The sequence below is a fragment of the Gigantopelta aegis genome, chromosome 13 (assembly GCF_016097555.1).
Source record: "Gigantopelta aegis isolate Gae_Host chromosome 13, Gae_host_genome, whole genome shotgun sequence".
Taxonomy (NCBI): Eukaryota; Metazoa; Mollusca; class Gastropoda; order Neomphalida; family Peltospiridae; genus Gigantopelta; species Gigantopelta aegis.
This window is the reverse complement of record NC_054711.1, coordinates 719,627-740,694: the sequence shown is the minus strand read 5'-3', so window position 1 is coordinate 740,694 and position 21,068 is coordinate 719,627. Positions and strand designations below refer to the sequence as shown.

At 44.8% G+C, this 21,068-nt stretch overlaps 1 protein-coding gene across 1 annotated transcript in view; it reads left to right on the top strand.

Annotated features, from left to right (window-relative positions):
- LOC121387573 (neurobeachin-like protein 1) overlaps positions 1–21,068 on the top strand; it is a 151,212-nt gene that overhangs the window by 53,474 nt on the left and 76,670 nt on the right. Inside the window, exons 18-23 of the mRNA XM_041518732.1 lie at positions 1,875–1,964; positions 3,863–4,025; positions 11,463–11,596; positions 13,831–13,987; positions 14,879–14,981; positions 18,037–18,190. Coding sequence (XP_041374666.1) covers positions 1,875–1,964; positions 3,863–4,025; positions 11,463–11,596; positions 13,831–13,987; positions 14,879–14,981; positions 18,037–18,190 — 801 coding nt within the window. The remainder of the gene's footprint in view (positions 1–1,874; positions 1,965–3,862; positions 4,026–11,462; positions 11,597–13,830; positions 13,988–14,878; positions 14,982–18,036; positions 18,191–21,068) is intronic.

Sequence of the window (21,068 nt, the reverse complement as noted above, 5' to 3'; positions counted from 1 at the left end):
CATAGGTAAACAGACTGAGTCACTTCATAGGTCATAGATATATCACTGAGTAGGTCATAGACAGTAAACAGAGACTGAGTCGGTTCGCAGGTCATAGATATCAGTAAACAGACTGAGTCACTTCATAGGTCATAGATATCAGTAAACAGACTGAGACTGAGTCAGTTCATAGGTCATAGATATCAGTAAACAGACTGAGACACTTCATAGGTCATAGATATCAGTAAACAGACTGAGACGCTTCACAGGTCATAGATATCAGTAAAGAGACTGAGCTGCTTCACAGGTCATAGATACCAGTAAACAGACTGAGTCACTGCATAGGTCATAGATATCACTGACAGTAAACAGACTGAGTCGGTTCACAGGTCATAGATATCAGTAAACAGACAGACACTTCGCAGGTCATAGATATCAGTAAACAGACTGAGTCACTTCATAGGTCATAGATATCAGTAAACAGACTGAGACACTTCACAGGTCATAGATATCAGTAAACAGACTGAGTCGGTTCACAGGTCATAGATATCAGTAAACAGACTGAGCCGGTTCACAGGTCATAGATATCAGTAAACAGACTGAGCCGGTTCACAGGTCATAGATACCAGTAAACAGACTGAGTTGGTTCATAGGTCATAGATATCAGTAAACAGACTGAGTCACTTCTTAGGTCATAGATATCAGTAAACAGACTGAGTCACTTCATAGGTCATAGATATCAGTAAACAGACTGAGTCAGTTCTTAGGTCATAGATATCAGTAAACAGACTGAGTCAGTTCTTAGGTCATAGATATCAGTAAACAAACTGAGTCACTTCATAGATCATAGATATCAGTAAACAGACAGACACTTCACAGGTCATAGATATCAGTAAACAGACTGAGTCACTTCATAGGTCATAGATACCAGTAAACAGACTGAGTCGGTTCATAGGTCATATATACCAGTAAACAGACTGAGTCGGTTCATAGGTCATAGATATCAGTAAACAGACTGAGTTGGTTCATAGGTCATAGATATCAGTAAACAGACTGAGATGCTTTTAAGGTCATAGATAATCACTTACAGTAAACAGACTGAGTCACTTCATATGTCATAGATACCAGTAAACAGACTGAGTCGGTTCATAGGTCATATATACCAGTAAACAGACTGAGTCGGTTCATAGGTCATAGATATCACTGACAGTAAACAAACTGAGTCGGTTCACAGGTCATAGATATCAGTAAACAGACTGAGTCAGTTCATAGGTCATAGATATCAGTAAACAGACTGAGTCAGTTCTTAGGTCATAGATATCAGTAAACAGACTGAGTCACTTCATAGATCATAGATATCAGTAAACAGACAGACACTTCACAGGTCATAGATATCAGTAAACAGACTGAGTCACTTCATATGTCTTAGATACCAGTAAACAGACTGAGTCGGTTCATAGGTCATAGATACCAGTAAACATCGTGAGTCGGTTCATAGGTCATAGATACCAGTAAACAGACTGAGTCGGTTCATAGGTCATAGATACCAGTAAACAGACTGAGTCGGTTCATAGGTCATAGATACCAATAAACAGACTGAGTCGGTTCATAGGTCATAGATATCAGTAAACAGACTGAGTTGGTTCATAGGTCATAGATATCAGTAAACAGACTGAGATGCTTTTAAGGTCATAGATAATCACTTACAGTAAACAGACTGAGTTGGTTCCCAACTCGTAAATATCACTGACAGTAAACATGATATAAGGCAGTTGCTTTCAGTTTAAACATTGATTAGCAGATAGTGTTTAACATTTTAGAAATGTTTAGTGATCTTTGAAACTTGCAAAGTGAATCACAATTAACAAATACCAAAAACTGGATGTGTCATTCAGGCCTGCAAGGGAAACGTGTGCTTTGATCTGTCTCCACACCAGAACCACGGCCAGCTGAAGGGAGTAACCTGCGAGATGTGGGATATCAAGGTTAGTACACGCCGGGGGCAGGACGTAGCACAGTGGTAAAGGTAGATGTAGAATCTTCACACTTCAAATCTGATTTTCTTTTTTATCTAGCCATTCATTCATTCATTCATTCATTCATTCATTCATTCATTCATTCATTCATTCATTCATTCATTCATTCATTCAAGGGTGGGGCATAACCCAGTGATAAAGCACTCATTTAATGTGCAGTCAGTCGTTTTAAGATCGATCCACATCGGTGGGCTCATTGGGCTATTTCTCGTTCCAGCCAGTGCACCACGACTGGTATATCAAAGACCATGGTATGTGCTATCCTGTCGGTGGGATGGTGCATATAAAAGATCTCTTGCTACTAATGGAAAAATGTAGTGAGTTTCCGCTCTAAGACTATGTCAGAATTACCCAATGTTTGACATCCAATAGCTGATGATTGCTAAATCAATGTGCTCTAGTGGTGTCGTGAAAACAACACAACTTTACTTTTACACACACCCGATTCCAGGACAGTGGCAGTCCTATAGACGGTGCAGAAAAGATGAAATAGTCTGGCATAAGCCATTCTCATTTAACATATTCATTTAGTTTGAACAAAGATCCACCATCTCGGTGTGAACATTATGGTGGAGTGTGATAATTTTCAACTGCTGAGGATAGATATATTTGGAAGACAAAATGTGATGGAATCAATTCGATTCCATAATCCACTTATTTGACTTACTGACGTTTACTCCAAATTTTAATATACTTACCTGGGACACTCATATACTTGACTTGTTAATATACTTGTGATATTTATACTTTGCATAGCTCTTTACAAAATTTTAATTTTATATTGCTGTTAATTATCAATTCATTCATGTTTTCACCATTGTTTGAACCCAGAAGCCAATGCATTTTTGTGCTGGGGTGTCGTTACACATCATTCATTCCAGTCGTTACACATCATTCATTCCAGTCTAGTTGAATGTTTGTGCTGGGGTGTCGTTACACATCATTCATTCCAGTCTAGTTGAATGTTTGTGCTGGGGTGTCGTTACACATCATTCATTCCAGTCGTTACACATCATTCATTCCAGTCTAGTTGAATGTTTGTGCTGGGGTGTCGTTACACATCATTCATTCCAGTCTAGTTGAATGTTTGTGCTGGGGTGTCGTTACACATCATTCATTCCAGTCTAGTTGAATGTTTGTGCTGGGGTGTCGTTACACATCATTCATTCCAGTCTAGTTGAAATAGGGTTGGAACATTTTAATTCAACACTTAGCTAGAAAAACGTTCTTGCCAGCTGTATTAGAATTCAAGTTTAGCATTGTCTTGTTGTGTGTTGTGTGATTCTCTGTGTACTTGATCTTGGTAGGTTTGAAGCTGAATCCAACAAAAAACATTTCAGTTTGTTGGATTATGCAGGGGTGGGAATTCTCCTCGGATCAGCTGTTTTCCTCTCATGGAACATTGCGTTTCCTCACATTTTAATCGTCCTTTCCTCAAAAATGTATCAGATGACACAGATTTAAACCTAGGATTTCAAGAATTTCCGGGACCCCTCTAGATTTCCTCTTTTTTTACAGTTCACCAATTTCCACCCCTGATTAAGTGAGAAGATCCATAGCTAAATTCAGATTTCAGTTTTACAAAAGTCAGGTAGTTTTTGAATTGCCATTTTGATGAATTAGTAGTGAAGTATATTCACCAAATCTAAGTTTAATTTTGCATTTGGCTTTTAGCAGATGACAGATTCAACCATATATGCAGCAAGCGCATGTGCAGGAAATTATGTGTGTGAAGTTTTTAGAGGAGTTTGAGTCTCCACCCCCCACCCCCCATCCCCCAATCCCCTGCACTCATACCTGTAAAACTAGGACATTTTTAAAAGATATGTAATTGCTTTGTTTTACAGGATGTCATTCACACAATAGGAGGCATTGAAGTTTTGTTTCCTTTACTGGAGCAATGCGACACGGTTCCGCCACCCCCGCAATCGACCGACATAACGCCAGAAGACAGTCCCACTGTGGAGACTAGGGGAGACTGGGTGGTAGTGCCTGGTAGCTCCTACACAGGTGAGAGTTACCGTGGCAACTAGGGAAAACTGGGTGGTGGCTGGCAGCTTCTGCACAGGTGAGAGTTACCGTGGAGATGAGGAGAGACTGGGTGGTGGTGCCTGGCAGCTCCTACACAGGTAAGAGTTACTGTGGCAACTAGGGAAGACTGGGTGGTGGTGCCTGGCAGCTTGAACACAGGTGAGAGTTACCATGGAGACTAGGAGAGACTGGGGGGATGGTGCCTTGCAGTGCTTACACAGGTGAGAGTTACCGTGAAGACTAGGAGAGACTGAGGGGATGGTGCCTGGCAGCTTGTACACAGGTGAGTGTTTTAATGGGGAGTCTGGGGGATGGTGCCTGGCAGCACGTACACAGGGGAGAGTTACTGTGGAGACCAGGAGAGATTGGGAGAGGGTGGTGCCTGGCAGCTCGTGCACAGGTGAGAATTACTGTGGAGATGAGGAGAGATTGGGAGGGGGTGGTGCCTGGCAGCTCGTACACAGGTGAGAATTATTGTGGAGATGAGGAGAGATTGGGAAGGGGGTGGTGCCTGGCAGCTCGTACACAGGTGAGAATTACTGTGGAGATGAGGAGAGATTGGAAGGGGTGGTGCCTGGCAGCTCATACACAGGTGAGAATTACTGTGGAGATGAGGAGAGATTGGAAGGGGGTGGTGCCTGGCAGTACATACACAGGTGAGAATTACTGTGGAGACCAGGAGAGATTGGGAGGGGGTGGTGCCTGACAGCTCATGCACAGGTGAGAATTACTGTGGAGATGAGGAGTGATTGGGAAGGGGTGATGCCTGGCAGGTCATACATAGGTGAGAATTACCATGGTGACGAGGAGAGATTGGAAGGGGGTGGTGCCTGGCAGCTCATACACAGGTGAGAATTACCGTGGAGATGAGGAGAGATTGGGAGGGGATGGTGCCTGGCAGGTCATACACAGGTGAGAATTACTGTGGAGACCAGGAGAGATTGGGAGGGGGTGGTGCCTGGCAGCTCATACACAGGTGAGAATTACTGTGGAGATGAGAAGAGATTGGGAGGGGGTGATGCCTGGCAGCTCATACACAGGTGAGAGTTACTGTGGAGACCAGGAGAGATTGGGAGGGGGTGGTGCCTGACAGCTCATACACAGGTGAGAATTACTGTGGAGATGAGGAGAGATTGGGAGGGGGTGATGCCTGGCAGCTCATACACAGGTGAGAGTTACTGTGGAGACCAGGAGAGATTGGGAGGGGGTGGTGCCTGACAGCTCATACACAGGTGAGAATTACTGTGGTGACGAGGAGAGATTGGGAGGGGGTGGTGCCTGGCAGGTCATACACAGGTGAGAATTACTGTGGTGATGAGGAGAGATTGGGAGAGGATGGTGCCTGGCAGGTCATACACAGGTGAGAATTACCGTGGTGACGAGGAGAGATTGGGAGGGGGTGGTGCCTGGCAGGTCATACACAGGTGAGAATTACTGTGGTGATGAGGAGAGATTGGGAGAGGATGGTGCCTGGCAGGTCATACACAGGTGAGAATTACCGTGGAGATGAGGAGAGATTGGAAGGGGGTGGTGCCTGACAGCTCATACACAGGTGAGAATTACTGTGGAGATGAAGAGAGATTGGGAAGGGGGTGGTGCCTGGCAGCTCATACACAGGTGAGAATTACTGTGGAGATGAGGAGAGATTGGAAGGGGGTGGTGCCTGACAGCTCATACACAGGTGAGAATTACTGTGGAGATGAAGAGAGATTGGGAAGGGGGTGGTGCCTGGCAGCTCATACACAGGTGAGAATTACTGTGGAGATGAGGAGAGATTGGAAGGGGGTGGTGCCTGACAGCTCATACACAGGTGAGAATTACTGTGGAGACCAGGAGAGATTGGAAGGGGGTGGTGCCTGGCAGGTCATACACAGGTGAGAATTACCGTGGAGACGAGGAGAGATTGGAAGGGGGTGGTGCCTGGCAGCTCGTACACAGGTGAGAATTACTGTGGAGACGAGGAGAGATTGGAAGGGGGTGGTGCCTGGCAGGTCATACACAGGTGAGAATTACCATGGTGACGAGGAGAGATTGGGAGGGGGTGGTGCCTGGCAGCTCGTACACAGGTGAGAATTACCATGGTGACGAGGAGAGATTGGAAGGGGTGGTGCCTGGCAGCTCGTACACAGGTGAGAATTACCATGGTGACGAGGAGAGATTGGAAGGGGGTGGTGCCTGGCAGCTCATACACAGGTAAGAGTTACTGTGGCAACTAGGGAAGACTGGGTGGTGGTGCCTGGCAGCTTGAACACAGGTGAGAGTTACCATGGAGACTAGGAGAGACTGGGGGGATGGTGCCTTGCAGTGCTTACACAGGTGAGAGTTACCGTGAAGACTAGGAGAGACTGAGGGGATGGTGCCTGGCAGCTTGTACACAGGTGAGTGTTTTAATGGGGAGTCTGGGGGATGGTGCCTGGCAGCACGTACACAGGGGAGAGTTACTGTGGAGACCAGGAGAGATTGGGAGAGGGTGGTGCCTGGCAGCTCGTGCACAGGTGAGAATTACTGTGGAGATGAGGAGAGATTGGGAGGGGGTGGTGCCTGGCAGCTCGTACACAGGTGAGAATTATTGTGGAGATGAGGAGAGATTGGGAAGGGGGTGGTGCCTGGCAGCTCGTACACAGGTGAGAATTACTGTGGAGATGAGGAGAGATTGGAAGGGGTGGTGCCTGGCAGCTCATACACAGGTGAGAATTACTGTGGAGATGAGGAGAGATTGGAAGGGGGTGGTGCCTGGCAGTACATACACAGGTGAGAATTACTGTGGAGACCAGGAGAGATTGGGAGGGGGTGGTGCCTGACAGCTCATGCACAGGTGAGAATTACTGTGGAGATGAGGAGTGATTGGGAAGGGGTGATGCCTGGCAGGTCATACATAGGTGAGAATTACCATGGTGACGAGGAGAGATTGGAAGGGGGTGGTGCCTGGCAGCTCATACACAGGTGAGAATTACCGTGGAGATGAGGAGAGATTGGGAGGGGATGGTGCCTGGCAGGTCATACACAGGTGAGAATTACTGTGGAGACCAGGAGAGATTGGGAGGGGGTGGTGCCTGGCAGCTCATACACAGGTGAGAATTACTGTGGAGATGAGAAGAGATTGGGAGGGGGTGATGCCTGGCAGCTCATACACAGGTGAGAGTTACTGTGGAGACCAGGAGAGATTGGGAGGGGGTGGTGCCTGACAGCTCATACACAGGTGAGAATTACTGTGGAGATGAGGAGAGATTGGGAGGGGGTGATGCCTGGCAGCTCATACACAGGTGAGAGTTACTGTGGAGACCAGGAGAGATTGGGAGGGGGTGGTGCCTGACAGCTCATACACAGGTGAGAATTACCGTGGTGACGAGGAGAGATTGGGAGGGGGTGGTGCCTGGCAGGTCATACACAGGTGAGAATTACTGTGGTGATGAGGAGAGATTGGGAGAGGATGGTGCCTGGCAGGTCATACACAGGTGAGAATTACCGTGGTGACGAGGAGAGATTGGGAGGGGGTGGTGCCTGGCAGGTCATACACAGGTGAGAATTACTGTGGTGATGAGGAGAGATTGGGAGAGGATGGTGCCTGGCAGGTCATACACAGGTGAGAATTACCGTGGAGATGAGGAGAGATTGGAAGGGGGTGGTGCCTGACAGCTCATACACAGGTGAGAATTACTGTGGAGATGAAGAGAGATTGGGAAGGGGGTGGTGCCTGGCAGCTCATACACAGGTGAGAATTACTGTGGAGATGAGGAGAGATTGGAAGGGGGTGGTGCCTGACAGCTCATACACAGGTGAGAATTACTGTGGAGATGAAGAGAGATTGGGAAGGGGGTGGTGCCTGGCAGCTCATACACAGGTGAGAATTACTGTGGAGATGAGGAGAGATTGGAAGGGGGTGGTGCCTGACAGCTCATACACAGGTGAGAATTACTGTGGAGACCAGGAGAGATTGGAAGGGGGTGGTGCCTGGCAGGTCATACACAGGTGAGAATTACCGTGGAGACGAGGAGAGATTGGAAGGGGGTGGTGCCTGGCAGCTCGTACACAGGTGAGAATTACTGTGGAGACGAGGAGAGATTGGAAGGGGGTGGTGCCTGGCAGGTCATACACAGGTGAGAATTACCATGGTGACGAGGAGAGATTGGGAGGGGGTGGTGCCTGGCAGCTCGTACACAGGTGAGAATTACCATGGTGACGAGGAGAGATTGGAAGGGGTGGTGCCTGGCAGCTCGTACACAGGTGAGAATTACCATGGTGACGAGGAGAGATTGGAAGGGGGTGGTGCCTGCAGCTCATACACAGGTAAGAGTTACTGTGGCAACTAGGGAAGACTGGGTGGTGGTGCCTGGCAGCTTGAACACAGAGAGTTACCATGGAGACTAGGAGAGACTGGGGGGATGGTGCCTTGCAGTGCTTACACAGGTGAGAGTTACCGTGAAGACTAGGAGAGACTGAGGGGATGGTGCCTGGCAGCTTGTACACAGGTGAGTGTTTTAATGGGGAGTCTGGGGGATGGTGCCTGGCAGCACGTACACAGGGGAGAGTTACTGTGGAGACCAGGAGAGATTGGGAGAGGGTGGTGCCTGGCAGCTCGTGCACAGGTGAGAATTACTGTGGAGATGAGGAGAGATTGGGAGGGGGTGGTGCCTGGCAGCTCGTACACAGGTGAGAATTATTGTGGAGATGAGGGAGATTGGGAAGGGGGTGGTGCCTGGCAGCTCGTACACAGGTGAGAATTACTGTGGAGATGAGGAGAGATTGGAAGGGGTGGTGCCTGGCAGCTCATACACAGGTGAGAATTACTGTGGAGATGAGGAGAGATTGGAAGGGGGTGGTGCCTGGCAGTACATACACAGGTGAGAATTACTGTGGAGACCAGGAGAGATTGGGAGGGGGTGGTGCCTGACAGCTCATGCACAGGTGAGAATTACTGTGGAGATGAGGAGTGATTGGGAAGGGGTGATGCCTGGCAGGTCATACATAGGTGAGAATTACCATGGTGACGAGGAGAGATTGGAAGGGGGTGGTGCCTGGCAGCTCATACACAGGTGAGAATTACCGTGGAGATGAGGAGAGATTGGGAGGGGATGGTGCCTGGCAGGTCATACACAGGTGAGAATTACTGTGGAGACCAGGAGAGATTGGGAGGGGGTGGTGCCTGGCAGCTCATACACAGGTGAGAATTACTGTGGAGATGAGAAGAGATTGGGAGGGGGTGATGCCTGGCAGCTCATACACAGGTGAGAGTTACTGTGGAGACCAGGAGAGATTGGGAGGGGGTGGTGCCTGACAGCTCATACACAGGTGAGAATTACTGTGGAGACCAGGAGAGATTGGGAGGGGGTGGTGCCTGACAGCTCATACACAGGTGAGAATTACCGTGGTGACGAGGAGAGATTGGGAGGGGGTGGTGCCTGGCAGGTCATACACAGGTGAGAATTACTGTGGTGATGAGGAGAGATTGGGAGAGGATGGTGCCTGGCAGGTCATACACAGGTGAGAATTACCGTGGTGACGAGGAGAGATTGGGAGGGGGTGGTGCCTGGCAGGTCATACACAGGTGAGAATTACTGTGGTGATGAGGAGAGATTGGGAGAGGATGGTGCCTGGCAGGTCATACACAGGTGAGAATTACCGTGGAGATGAGGAGAGATTGGAAGGGGGTGGTGCCTGACAGCTCATACACAGGTGAGAATTACTGTGGAGATGAAGAGAGATTGGGAAGGGGGTGGTGCCTGGCAGCTCATACACAGGTGAGAATTACTGTGGAGATGAGGAGAGATTGGAAGGGGGTGGTGCCTGACAGCTCATACACAGGTGAGAATTACTGTGGAGATGAAGAGAGATTGGGAAGGGGGTGGTGCCTGGCAGCTCATACACAGGTGAGAATTACTGTGGAGATGAGGAGAGATTGGAAGGGGGTGGTGCCTGACAGCTCATACACAGGTGAGAATTACTGTGGAGACCAGGAGAGATTGGAAGGGGGTGGTGCCTGGCAGGTCATACACAGGTGAGAATTACCGTGGAGACGAGGAGAGATTGGAAGGGGGTGGTGCCTGGCAGCTCGTACACAGGTGAGAATTACTGTGGAGACGAGGAGAGATTGGAAGGGGGTGGTGCCTGGCAGGTCATACACAGGTGAGAATTACCATGGTGACGAGGAGAGATTGGGAGGGGGTGGTGCCTGGCAGCTCGTACACAGGTGAGAATTACCATGGTGACGAGGAGAGATTGGAAGGGGTGGTGCCTGGCAGCTCGTACACAGGTGAGAATTACCATGGTGACGAGGAGAGATTGGAAGGGGGTGGTGCCTGGCAGCTCATACACAGGTGACGACATTTACTTTCACAGCTAAATCAGGACAAAACCGTATTACGTGATCAGAATGAAACAATATTTTAGACAGTTGTGATGGCTTCCTTGGTCATGTGTTTGTCCTTAGGAAAAAGCCACTACCCTAGGAGATCCATAACAGGATACCAATTCTGACGTCGGTGAACGTCATATTATATTGTTATTTTCTCTCACTAATTTAACATAAAATATGGAGTTTTAGTGTCATTATTAACCTTTAGACTACTGGATTAATTTTTAACAAAAACCACGTTGAGTGGGTGCAAGTTTATAATTTTTACTGACATATATTCACTTAAATGTTTCATAAATACATAAAATAAAGTTCATATATGAATCGGTAAGTATTATTTTCACGGCTTTTTGTAATTTTTATGTTTTTTAAATCAGTTAATGGTGATTAAAATTAGTCACATTTACTTTTGGGCATTTGTGGCCAGCTGTCAAGTATTTATGTCCATTATTCCCGATAACAGTGGTTTTCTGGCCAGAATTTTTTTTAAAACCCAAACTACGATTCATATTGCAACATTTGGTGATTTTCGTTGTTGGTAAAATGATCAAATTTAATATCAAATTAGCTGTCACAATCAGCTATCGATCCCTGAAAATGACCGCGACGTGCCGCCATTGTTGTCAACCGAAAATACTTGCGGAAAAACACTTTTTGAACTCAAAATTTTAAGGTATTTTCAATTGAAACAATCAAAACAAAAGCCACCATTTTAAAAAGAAATCTTTTTTCTTTTATTATATTTCCGTTTCCGGTGAGTGTCGTGTGTAAAACGGTGGGAAATATGAATTGGGGAATGCACTGTATACAGTGTACAGTATATCAACTGTCGTGATGTCGGGCGAGATATCTCGCCTGCAGTAGTCAGAAGGTTAATAAATATGTTTTAAATTTAATTATGAGAATTGTCTGTTATTTCTTTTATGTTCATCTTGGTAGGAAAAAAAAAAAATCATCTGCAAACTTATGTGATTCAGACCTCAATGAACGTAAAAGAAATAACACACAGTCGTTAAATAACAGAAATTGAATGACTTCAACAAAACGTGTTGTGTGTATTGTAGATTGGAGGTTGGTACAGAACCAGGTGGCCGCGTTCCTCACTCTGTTGAGGAACTTCCTGCAGACAAAAGACGCGAACCAGGCATCGTTCATACGCACAGAGGGAGCTGCCACCGTCGCTGCTCTCTTACAAAAGGCAAATACTCTACTCTGTAATTTATATATATATAATCCCAATCCTTTCTCTCCTTTGAATTCCATCTCATTTCTTCCTGATCTGGCAAATCATCCTATCTTTCAACTTCTTTTGCTGTCCACCTCCACTTCCCAGTCCTTGTCTCTCTAACCGCGACGTGTGTTTGTCTCTTGTGGCTATCCGTGCTACACTCCTGCCATTTTCCATCGGTTTTAGCTGTGGGCTTAGTCTGACTACTTTGGAGAGTGTTCAGTAGTTACTGTTGGCATTGTAACCACATACTATACTGGTTAGTGCTGTGGGTCAGACCAACTTTATTAGTGGCAGAGGACGAGGATGCCAGGTGGGTGCAGTACACAGAGACTGCACCCATAGAGGAAGTTAAGACAGGTAGGTGATGGTGTGGACAGCTCAGAGGACAAAGATGGAGGATAGTGACTGACGGGTTTGAAACAGATTGAAATTGTGGGAGAAATTGGAAAGTTTTTTATATTAAGATAACAAGAATGATAGGAAAAGGGTTATAGATGAGAAAGATGAATAAAAGTGTGTGAGCCAGCTTTGACGGGATTTGAACTACTGTTGTCAGCTTGATTGTCCAGCAGAATATTCACTAGACTACGGAGCTCACAGTTTACTCTGTAATTTAATGATGGCTATTTTTTGTTTTTAATGACACCACTAGAGCACATTGATTCAGTAATCATGGGCTATTGAATGTCAAACATCTTTATATCCCATATATTTACTGAACTCCATTGAAAACACACCAGTCAGATTTATAGTTGTAAACAAGGGTTTGATAATAAACAATAGTACATTTAACTGATTTTGCATAACTGGATGTATTTTGATAGGCACTAAATAAGACAAATATTGTACACAAAGGCTGGGGTCATTGTGTGTTGTATAGCAGGCTGACAAATGTGATAGCAATAACAGCTGAAAATTGGGTGGTGTTTTTCACAGTGCCTCAAGATATTGACCTGAATCTTTTGGTGTGCTTTGTCATAGTTACACATCAAGTTTTACTTTCATGGGGATTTTCCTATTTTTGACAGAGTTATGGCCCTTGTAGATGCACAAATTTGTTGAGCCCCTTAATCGTGGTTAAGCCATCGGACTACAGGCTGGTAGGTACAGGGTTCACAGCCTGGTACCGGCTCCAACCCAGAGCGAGTTCTTAACGGCTTAATGGGTAGGTGTAAGGCCACTACACTGTCTTTTCTCTCACTAACAACTAACCAGCTAACAACTAACCACTAACCACTGTCCTGAACAGACAGCCCAGATAGCAGAGGTGTGTGTGCCCAGACAGTGTGCTTGAACCTTAATTGAATATAAGCACGAAAAATAAGTTGAAATAAGCCTGTTGGGCAATCTAATTAAAACTAGCTCCACTGGTTAATTACTATTACCTGTGGATCTAACAGCACCCCATTGGAGCTCATATCCAGTTGACCTTTCATTTGACCAATCAAAACCTTACTTGCAAAATCATGCCAGTGATTTGAAAAGAATTTGAAAACATTTGGGATTATGCCGAGGGTATACGAAACGATTCGGGTGAATTACGAAGTATGTCAGAAACTAATTTCAATATAAAATTTTATATAAAATTTGTTTCAAGACGAAAAAAAAAAATGTGATGGTATAGCCATAAAATCTGTTTATACTACTATACAATCCAGAGTTTATTATCATATGGGATAACATAATTATTATATTTTACTTGTCTTATTTTACTGTAGTTTAATGCGGACTGTTCCTGTTTTAGTGATCATATGGGATAACATAATTATTATATTTTACTTGTCTTATTTTACTGTGTAATTTAATGCGGACTGTTGCTGTTTTAGTTGATCATATGGGATAACATAATTATTATATTTTACTTGTCTTATTTTACTGTAGTTTAATGCGGACTGTTCCTGTTTTAATTGATCACATGAGATAACATAATTATTATATTTTACTGAGTAGTTCAATAATAGCACAAAAGATTAAAAATTTGCTGTATAATTTAATGATGGAAATTCTAGAATCCACAGACTAATATTGTTCTGTGTAATTTAATTTCTCTATGTATTAAGTAATAAAAGTATTTTTTCAAAGAAGCAATTTTTAGGTTGAAATAAGTAGTATTTCTTGAAGAAGTTAATTTCACATTATCTGTGTGAATTATTTCTTAATGCACAGTCATAATTGTGTCACCTTGACCTTGACCGTGACAGGTGAAGCCTGAGTTGATCGACGTGAATGTTCTGATGTCCGTCCAGCTGCTGGTCGAGTCGTGTTCAGTGGACAACGTGATCCTCGAGCAGCACTTCTACCGCTACATCCTGTTTGACTTCCGCGTCTGGAGCAAGAGCGACTTCCCAGTTAGAATTGGTACGTGTGTTTTACCCCCCTCACCACCACCCCCGATCAATCTCCTGTTTGACTTCAGTGTCTGGAGCAAGAGTGATTTCCCAGTTAGAATTGGTATGTGTGTTTTACCAACACCACCCCACCCCACCACCCCGATCAATCTTCTGTTTGACTTCCGCGTCTGGAGCAAGAGCGACTTCCCAGTTAGAATTGGTATGTGTATTTTACCCCCCTCACCACCACCAACCCCCCCCCCCCCCCCCACCCGATCAATCTCCTGTTTGACTTCTGCGTCTGGAGCAAGAGCGACTTCCCAGTTAGAATTGGTATGTGTGTTTTACCCCCCTCGCCACCACCCCCCGATCAATCTCCTGTTTGACTTCCGCGTCTGGAGCAAGAGCGACTTCCCAGTTAGAATTGGTACGTGTGTTTTACCCCCCTCACCACCACCCCCCGATCAATCTCCTGTTTGACTTCCGCGTCTGAAGCAAGAGCGACTTCCCAGTTAGAATTGGTATGTGTGTTTTACCCCCCTCACCACCACCCCCCGATCAATCTCCTGTTTGACTTCCGCGTCTGGAGCAAGAGCGACTTCCCAGTTAGAATTGGTACGTGTGTTTTACCCCCCTCACCACCACCCCCCGATCAATCACCTGTTTGACTTCCGCGTCTGAAGCAAGAGCGACTTCCCAGTTAGAATTGGTATGTGTGTTTTACCTTACTGTATGTGGAATTGTATATAAAAAAAAGTGGTGGGACTTTTAACTTTCTCACCCATTTCTCACCCATTACTACTAAGACATTCATAGAATCAACTACTATTTTTGCCAAATATCCATTCGTCTGCATTGTGAAAGTGATGTGGCCTTGATCACGTATTATGGATTTGTCATTTGATATGTTGTTTTCAAGGTCACATCCAGTATTTGTCGACCATCATCAAGGAACACAAGAAGCAGTTCAGGAAGAAGTACGGGACGCAGTATTTCCTGGACGTCATTCGGATGTACTACAGGTAACTGGATTGCTTAGATCATTCGGACGTACTACAGGTAACTGGATTGCTTAGATCATTCGGACGTACTGCAGGTAAGTGGATTGCTTAGATTATTCGGATGTACTACAGGTAAGTGGACTGCTTAGATCATTCGGACGTACTACAGGTAAGTGGATTGCTTAGATCATTCGGACGTACTACAGGTAACTGGATTGCTTAGATCATTCGGACGTACTGCAGGTAAGTGAATTGCTTAGATTATTCGGATGTACTACAGGTAAGTGGATTGCTTAGATCATTCGGAGGTACTACAGGTAACTGGATTGCTTAGATCATTCGGACGTACTACAGGTAAGTGGATTGCTTAGATCATTCGGACGTACTACAGGTAACTGGACTGCTTAGAACCTTTTCTTTTTCTCAATCATACTGCCCTCTTTCCTTTCTCTCCTTTAATTTTCATCTCATTTCTTCCCAGTCTGGTCCTCACTGCTTTATTGTCTTTACACTGTTTTTATATTGACGTTGATCATCACTTCATGTTTTGACTTACCATAGTTTGACTCCCATGTGCTGGGGTGTCGTTGAACATTCATTCACTGCTTTATTGTCTTTACACTGTTTTTATATTGACGTTGATCATCACTTCATGTTTTGACTTACCATAGTTTGACACCCATGTGTTGGGGTGTCATTGAACATTCATTCACTGCTTTATTGTCTTTACACTGTTTTTATATTGACGTTGATCATCACTTCATGTTTTGACTTACCATAGTTTGACACCCATGTGTTGGGGTGTCGTTGAACATTCATTCACTGCTTTATTGGTTGGAGTAGGCAGTGTGCTTGTAGTGACTTTCCTTTCTCTTTCTTTGGGGCCGAACGAAGCCCAGTGGTAAACCGCTTGCTTGATCCATCCCTGTCGATTGGCCCATTGGGCTATCTCTCATTCTGACCAGTGCATGCTAACGACTGGTATTTCAAAGTCTGTGATATGTACTATCCTGTCTGTGGGATGCTGCTACTTAGAAAGAGTAGCCCATTACGTGGTGGCAGCGGGTTTCCTCTCAGTATCTGTGTGGTCTTTAACCGTATGTCCGACGCTGTATAATTGTAATTAAGATGTGTTGAGTGCGTCTTTCTTCCTCTATACCGGCCTCGGTGGCGTCGTGGCAGGCCATCGGTCTACAGGCTGGTAGGTACTGGGTTCGGATCCCAGTTGAGGCATGGGATTTTTAATCGAGATACCGACTCCAAACCCTGAGTGAGTGCTCCGCAAGGCTCAATGGGTAGGTGTAAACCACTTGCACCGACCAGTGATCCATAACTGGTTCAACAAAGGCCATGGTTTGTGCTATCCTGCCTGTGGGAAGCGCAAATAAAAGATCCCTTGCTGCCTGTCGTAAAAAGAGTAGCCTATGTGGCGACAACGGGTTTCTTCTAAAACCAGTGTCAGAATGACCATATGTTTGACGTCCAATAGCCGATGATAAGATAAAAAATCAATGTGCTCTAGCGGCGGCGTTAAATAAAACAAACTTTACTCTTTTTTCTTCCTCTATGCTTTATTGGTAGGAATAGGCAATGTGGCGGTAATGGCTTTCCTTTCTCTTTCTTGGCCATCAGTTGAAGTAACCAATAGCTTTGGTTTTAAAATGTCACAGAAATGGTCAATTATAACTGATCTTAGAATGTTCCAGAACATTTTGTTAGACAGTCATGGTAACCCCAAAAAGAAGTATGTGTGTGTGGGGGGGGGGGGGGGGGGGGGTTGCTTAATTAATTTATCTGTGTACATTTCATTTCTGTGGGGCTGGATGTAGCCCAGTGGTAAAGCGTTTGCTTGATGTGCGGTCGGTCTGAGATCGATCCCTGTTGGTGGGCCCATTGGGCTATTTGGCTATTTCTCGCTCCAGCCAGTGCACCACGACTGGTATATCAAGGGCCGTGGTATGTGTTATCCTGTCTGTGGGATGGTGCATGTAAAAGATCCCTTGCTGCCAATCGAAAAGAGTAGCCCATGAAGTGGTGAGAGTGGGTTTCCTTTCTCAATATCTGTGTGGTCCTTGACCATATGTCCGACACCATATAACCGTAAATAAAACGTGTTGAGTGCATCGTTAAAATAAAACATTTCCTTCTTCCTTCTTTTCTGTGACAATATTTAAAAACCAACAGGTGCTGAATTAAAATACACTGGAGAGGTGTTAAACAAATATAAATGAGAGAAATAAACAGAATGTTTCGCTAGTCCTCTCGATAAGTACAACTTAAAACCTACTTGTCTGTCAATATTTTCACTTATCCACTTAATTTGTGTGTTTTATTCAAGTCAACTGTGATGTTTTTAATGGCTCAAAACTTTACTATACATTTCCACTTGTCAAGTAGATAAGCATTAAGGTCCATTTTGCTGTCAATCAGATTTTCACTTGTTGGGACGAACGGACAAGTGCTAATTTGGCAAGTGAATAGTCTGTTTCTTTGTGGTATTTTACTGACGTCTCTGAGCTTCTGTTTTGTTTTCTGTGTGGGGCAGAATCTAGCTCAGTTAGTAGAGCGTTCACCTGAGGTGCTTGCATCGTAGGATTGAAGCTCCTCAGTTGATCCATTCTCTGATTAACTTTCTTCCTGTCCCAATCATGATTGGTGTATCCACGTCTTTGGTGTGTGCTGTGCTGTCTGTGGGAAAATGTACATGGCTGTTAACTGTCCGTCGTCAGACGGATTTCCGTCGTCAGAGAAATTGTGGAAATTATTTTTTCAGTCTTTTTTTTTTTTTTTTTTAAATGAGAATCACTTCGGCCGTTTTCGGTTTCCGTAATGTCAACCCGATCACTTCGGCCGTTTTCTTTGCCCCACTGACCCCCCTTTAGGTACCTATCGGATGGGTAGGTACCTATCGGATGGGTATAATCTACCATACATTTTGGGGTCGATGAACGGCCCCATTCGGATTCCCCTAACGTAAATTCTTTAACATGTTAGACATCCAGTAAAGAATGATTACTGACTCAGTGTGCTGTAGAGGTGTTGTTAAATGAAGCAAAGTTTGACTCTTTGTTTTCAGTGTGTCGACTGACGGTGGTTTGTCTGACGAGGACCGCCGGACGATCCGCGTGTCTCTGGTCAACCTGATCAAGTTCTACATCGTCAAAGACATCACCATCGACGAGCTGGCCAGCATTATCAGCTTCCTCACCGTCGTCAAACAGGAAAACATTGTACGTCTGTCTGTCTGTCTGTCTGTATTTGTCTGTCTGTCTGTATTTGTCTGTCTGCTGGTTGTCTGGTGGAGTGTAATCTGATTAACATTAACTGATGACTGAATAGCATTTAAATAATAAATGCATTGCAATTATTATTAAAAACAACAAATACATGTACATACATTAAATATGTTTTTAAAAAACATCATTAAATATATTAAACAAGGCGCATTCACCGTCAGTCTGATCATTGCTTGGTTAAAGACATCTCCGACTGGTACCTGTATCGTTTACAAAATATCATAAAAATAGAAGATTTTATTGTTCGAAGTTAATCCTTTAATTGGTTAACTAAAGGCTTATTTGCAAAAGCAATACAAGTCTACAGATTTCGCAAACATCGTTAGCTTGGACTACGAGATCAAGGACTCTAAGTGGCTGTGTGTGTATTACCAACATGCTACGGTATCTGTGATTATGTAATGTCGTTGTAAAGAGGTGTTTTCAGACATCGGATGTACGTTTGTTCCTAATTTGCTCTGTCGGTGTCTGAAGGTGTGAATTTTGGTGTAATGAGCAGAATAACACTGATGTACGTTTGTTCCTGACAATTTGTGGTCGGATGGTGTAAATGTCACAGTAACGACGGTCGTTGTAACGAGGTCTGACTGTATTTGGAAATCTTTTAAATTCAACCTAGAATTAATTTTTAAAAACATTTTAATTTCTATGCAAAGTTTTAGATATACTTACCTTGATTTTTGTATGGTATTGCACTTTTCCCACAGCACTTTACACTGTGCTTTTACATAATTATTATATAATAATTTTTATTTTTAATTCATATACCAATATCTGATGTGTGTTTGTGTGTTGAGATGTCGTTAAACATTCATTCATTCAGTTTGGCTGGCTGGCTGTCTATCTGTGGGGGTTTTTCTGTCTGTCTGTCTGTGTGTTTCTTCTGTCTGTATGTCTGTCTGTCTGTGTGTTTCTTCTGTCTGGCTGGATGTCTGTCTGTGTGTTTCTTCTGTCTGACTGGATGTCTGTGTGTTTCTTCTGTCAGATGTCTGTCTGTGTGTTTCTTCTGTCTGTCTGTCTCTCTGTCTGTGTGTTTCTTCTGTCTGGCTTGAGTCTGTCTGTGTGTTGCTTCTGTCTAGCTTGAGTCTGTCTGTGTGTTTTTTCTGTCTGGCTGGATGTCTGTCTGTGTGTTTCTTCTGTCTGACATGGATGTCTGTCTGTCTGTGTGTTTCTTCTGTCTGACTGGATGTCTGTCTGTCTGTCTGTGTGTTTCTTCTGTCTGACTGGATGTCTGTCTGTCTGTCTGTGTGTTTCTTCTGTCTGACTGGATGTCTGTCTGTCTGTGTGTTTCTTCTGTCTTGCTGACTGTTGGGCTGCCTTGACTGCTGGTGTTTGGTAACTGTCATAAATTTAATTTTTATGTCACCTCAGAATCGACAGAATTAAAATATTTGCATCGTGTTCTCTCTTGTAGATTTGTGAGATTCTCGACCTGCTGCTGTGTGAGCCTCATTGTATCGTGTTCTCTCTCTTGTAGATCTGTGAGATTCTCGACAAGCTGCTGTGTGAGCCTCCTGTTCTCTCTCAGCTGTGTGTGAGCCTCATTGTATCGTGTTCTCTCTCTTGTAGATCTGTGAGATTCTCGACCTGCAGCTGTGTGAGCCTCATTGTATCGTGTTCTCTCTCTTGTAGATCTGTGAGATTCTCGACAAGCTGCTGTGTGAGCCTCATTGTATCGTGTTCTCTCTCTTGTAGATCTGTGAGATTCTCGACAAGCTGCTGTGTGAGCCTCATTGTATCGTGTTCTCTCTCTTGTAGATCTGTGAGATTCTCGACCTGCAGCTGTGTGAGTCTCATTGTATCGTGTTCTCTCTCTTGTAGATCTGTGAGATTCTCGACAAGCTGCTGTGTGAGCCTCATTGGATCGTGTTTTCTCTCTTGTAGATCTGTGAGATTCTCGACAAGCTGCTGTGTGAGCCTCATTGTATCGTGTTCTCTCTCTTGTAGATCTGTGAGATTCTCGACAAGCTGCTGTGTGAGCCTCATTGTATCGTGTTCTCTCTCTTGTAGATCTGTGAGATTCTCGACCTGCAGCTGTGTGAGTCTCATTGTATCGTGTTCTCTCTCTTGTAGATCTGTGAGATTCTCGACAAGCTGCTGTGTGAGCCTCATTGGATCGTGTTCTCTCTCTTGTAGATCTGTGAGATTCTCGACCTGCAGCTGTGTGAGTCTCATTGTATCGTGTTCTCTCTCTTGTAGATCTGTGAGATTCTCGACAAGCTGCTGTGTGAGCCTCATTGTATCGTGTTCTCTCTCTTGTAGATCTGTGAGATTCTCGACCTGCTGCTGTGTGAGCCTCATTGTATCGTGTTCTCTCTCTTGTAGATCTGTGAGATTCTCGACCTGCAGCTGTGTGAGCCTCATTGTATCGTGTTCTCTCTCTTGTAGATCTGTGAGATTCTCGACCTGCAGCTGTGTGAGCCTCATTGTATCGTGTTCTCTCTCTTGTAGATCTGTGAGATTCTCGACCTGCAGCTGTGTGAGCCTCATTGGATCGTGTTCTCTCTCTTGTAGATCTGTGAGATTCTCGACCTGCTGCAGTGTGAGCCTCATTGGATCGTGTTCTCTCTCTTGTAGATCTGTGAGATTCTCGACCTGCAGCTGTGTGAGCCTCATTGGATCGTGTTCTCTCTCTTGTAGATCTGTGAGATTCTCGACAAGCTGCTGTGTGAGCCTCATTGTATCGTGTTCTCTCTCTTGTAGATCTGTGAGATTCTCGACCTGCTGCAGTGTGAGCCTCATTGGATCGTGTTCTCTCTCTTGTAGATCTGTGAGATTCTCGACCTGCAGCTGTGTGAGCCTCATTGGATCG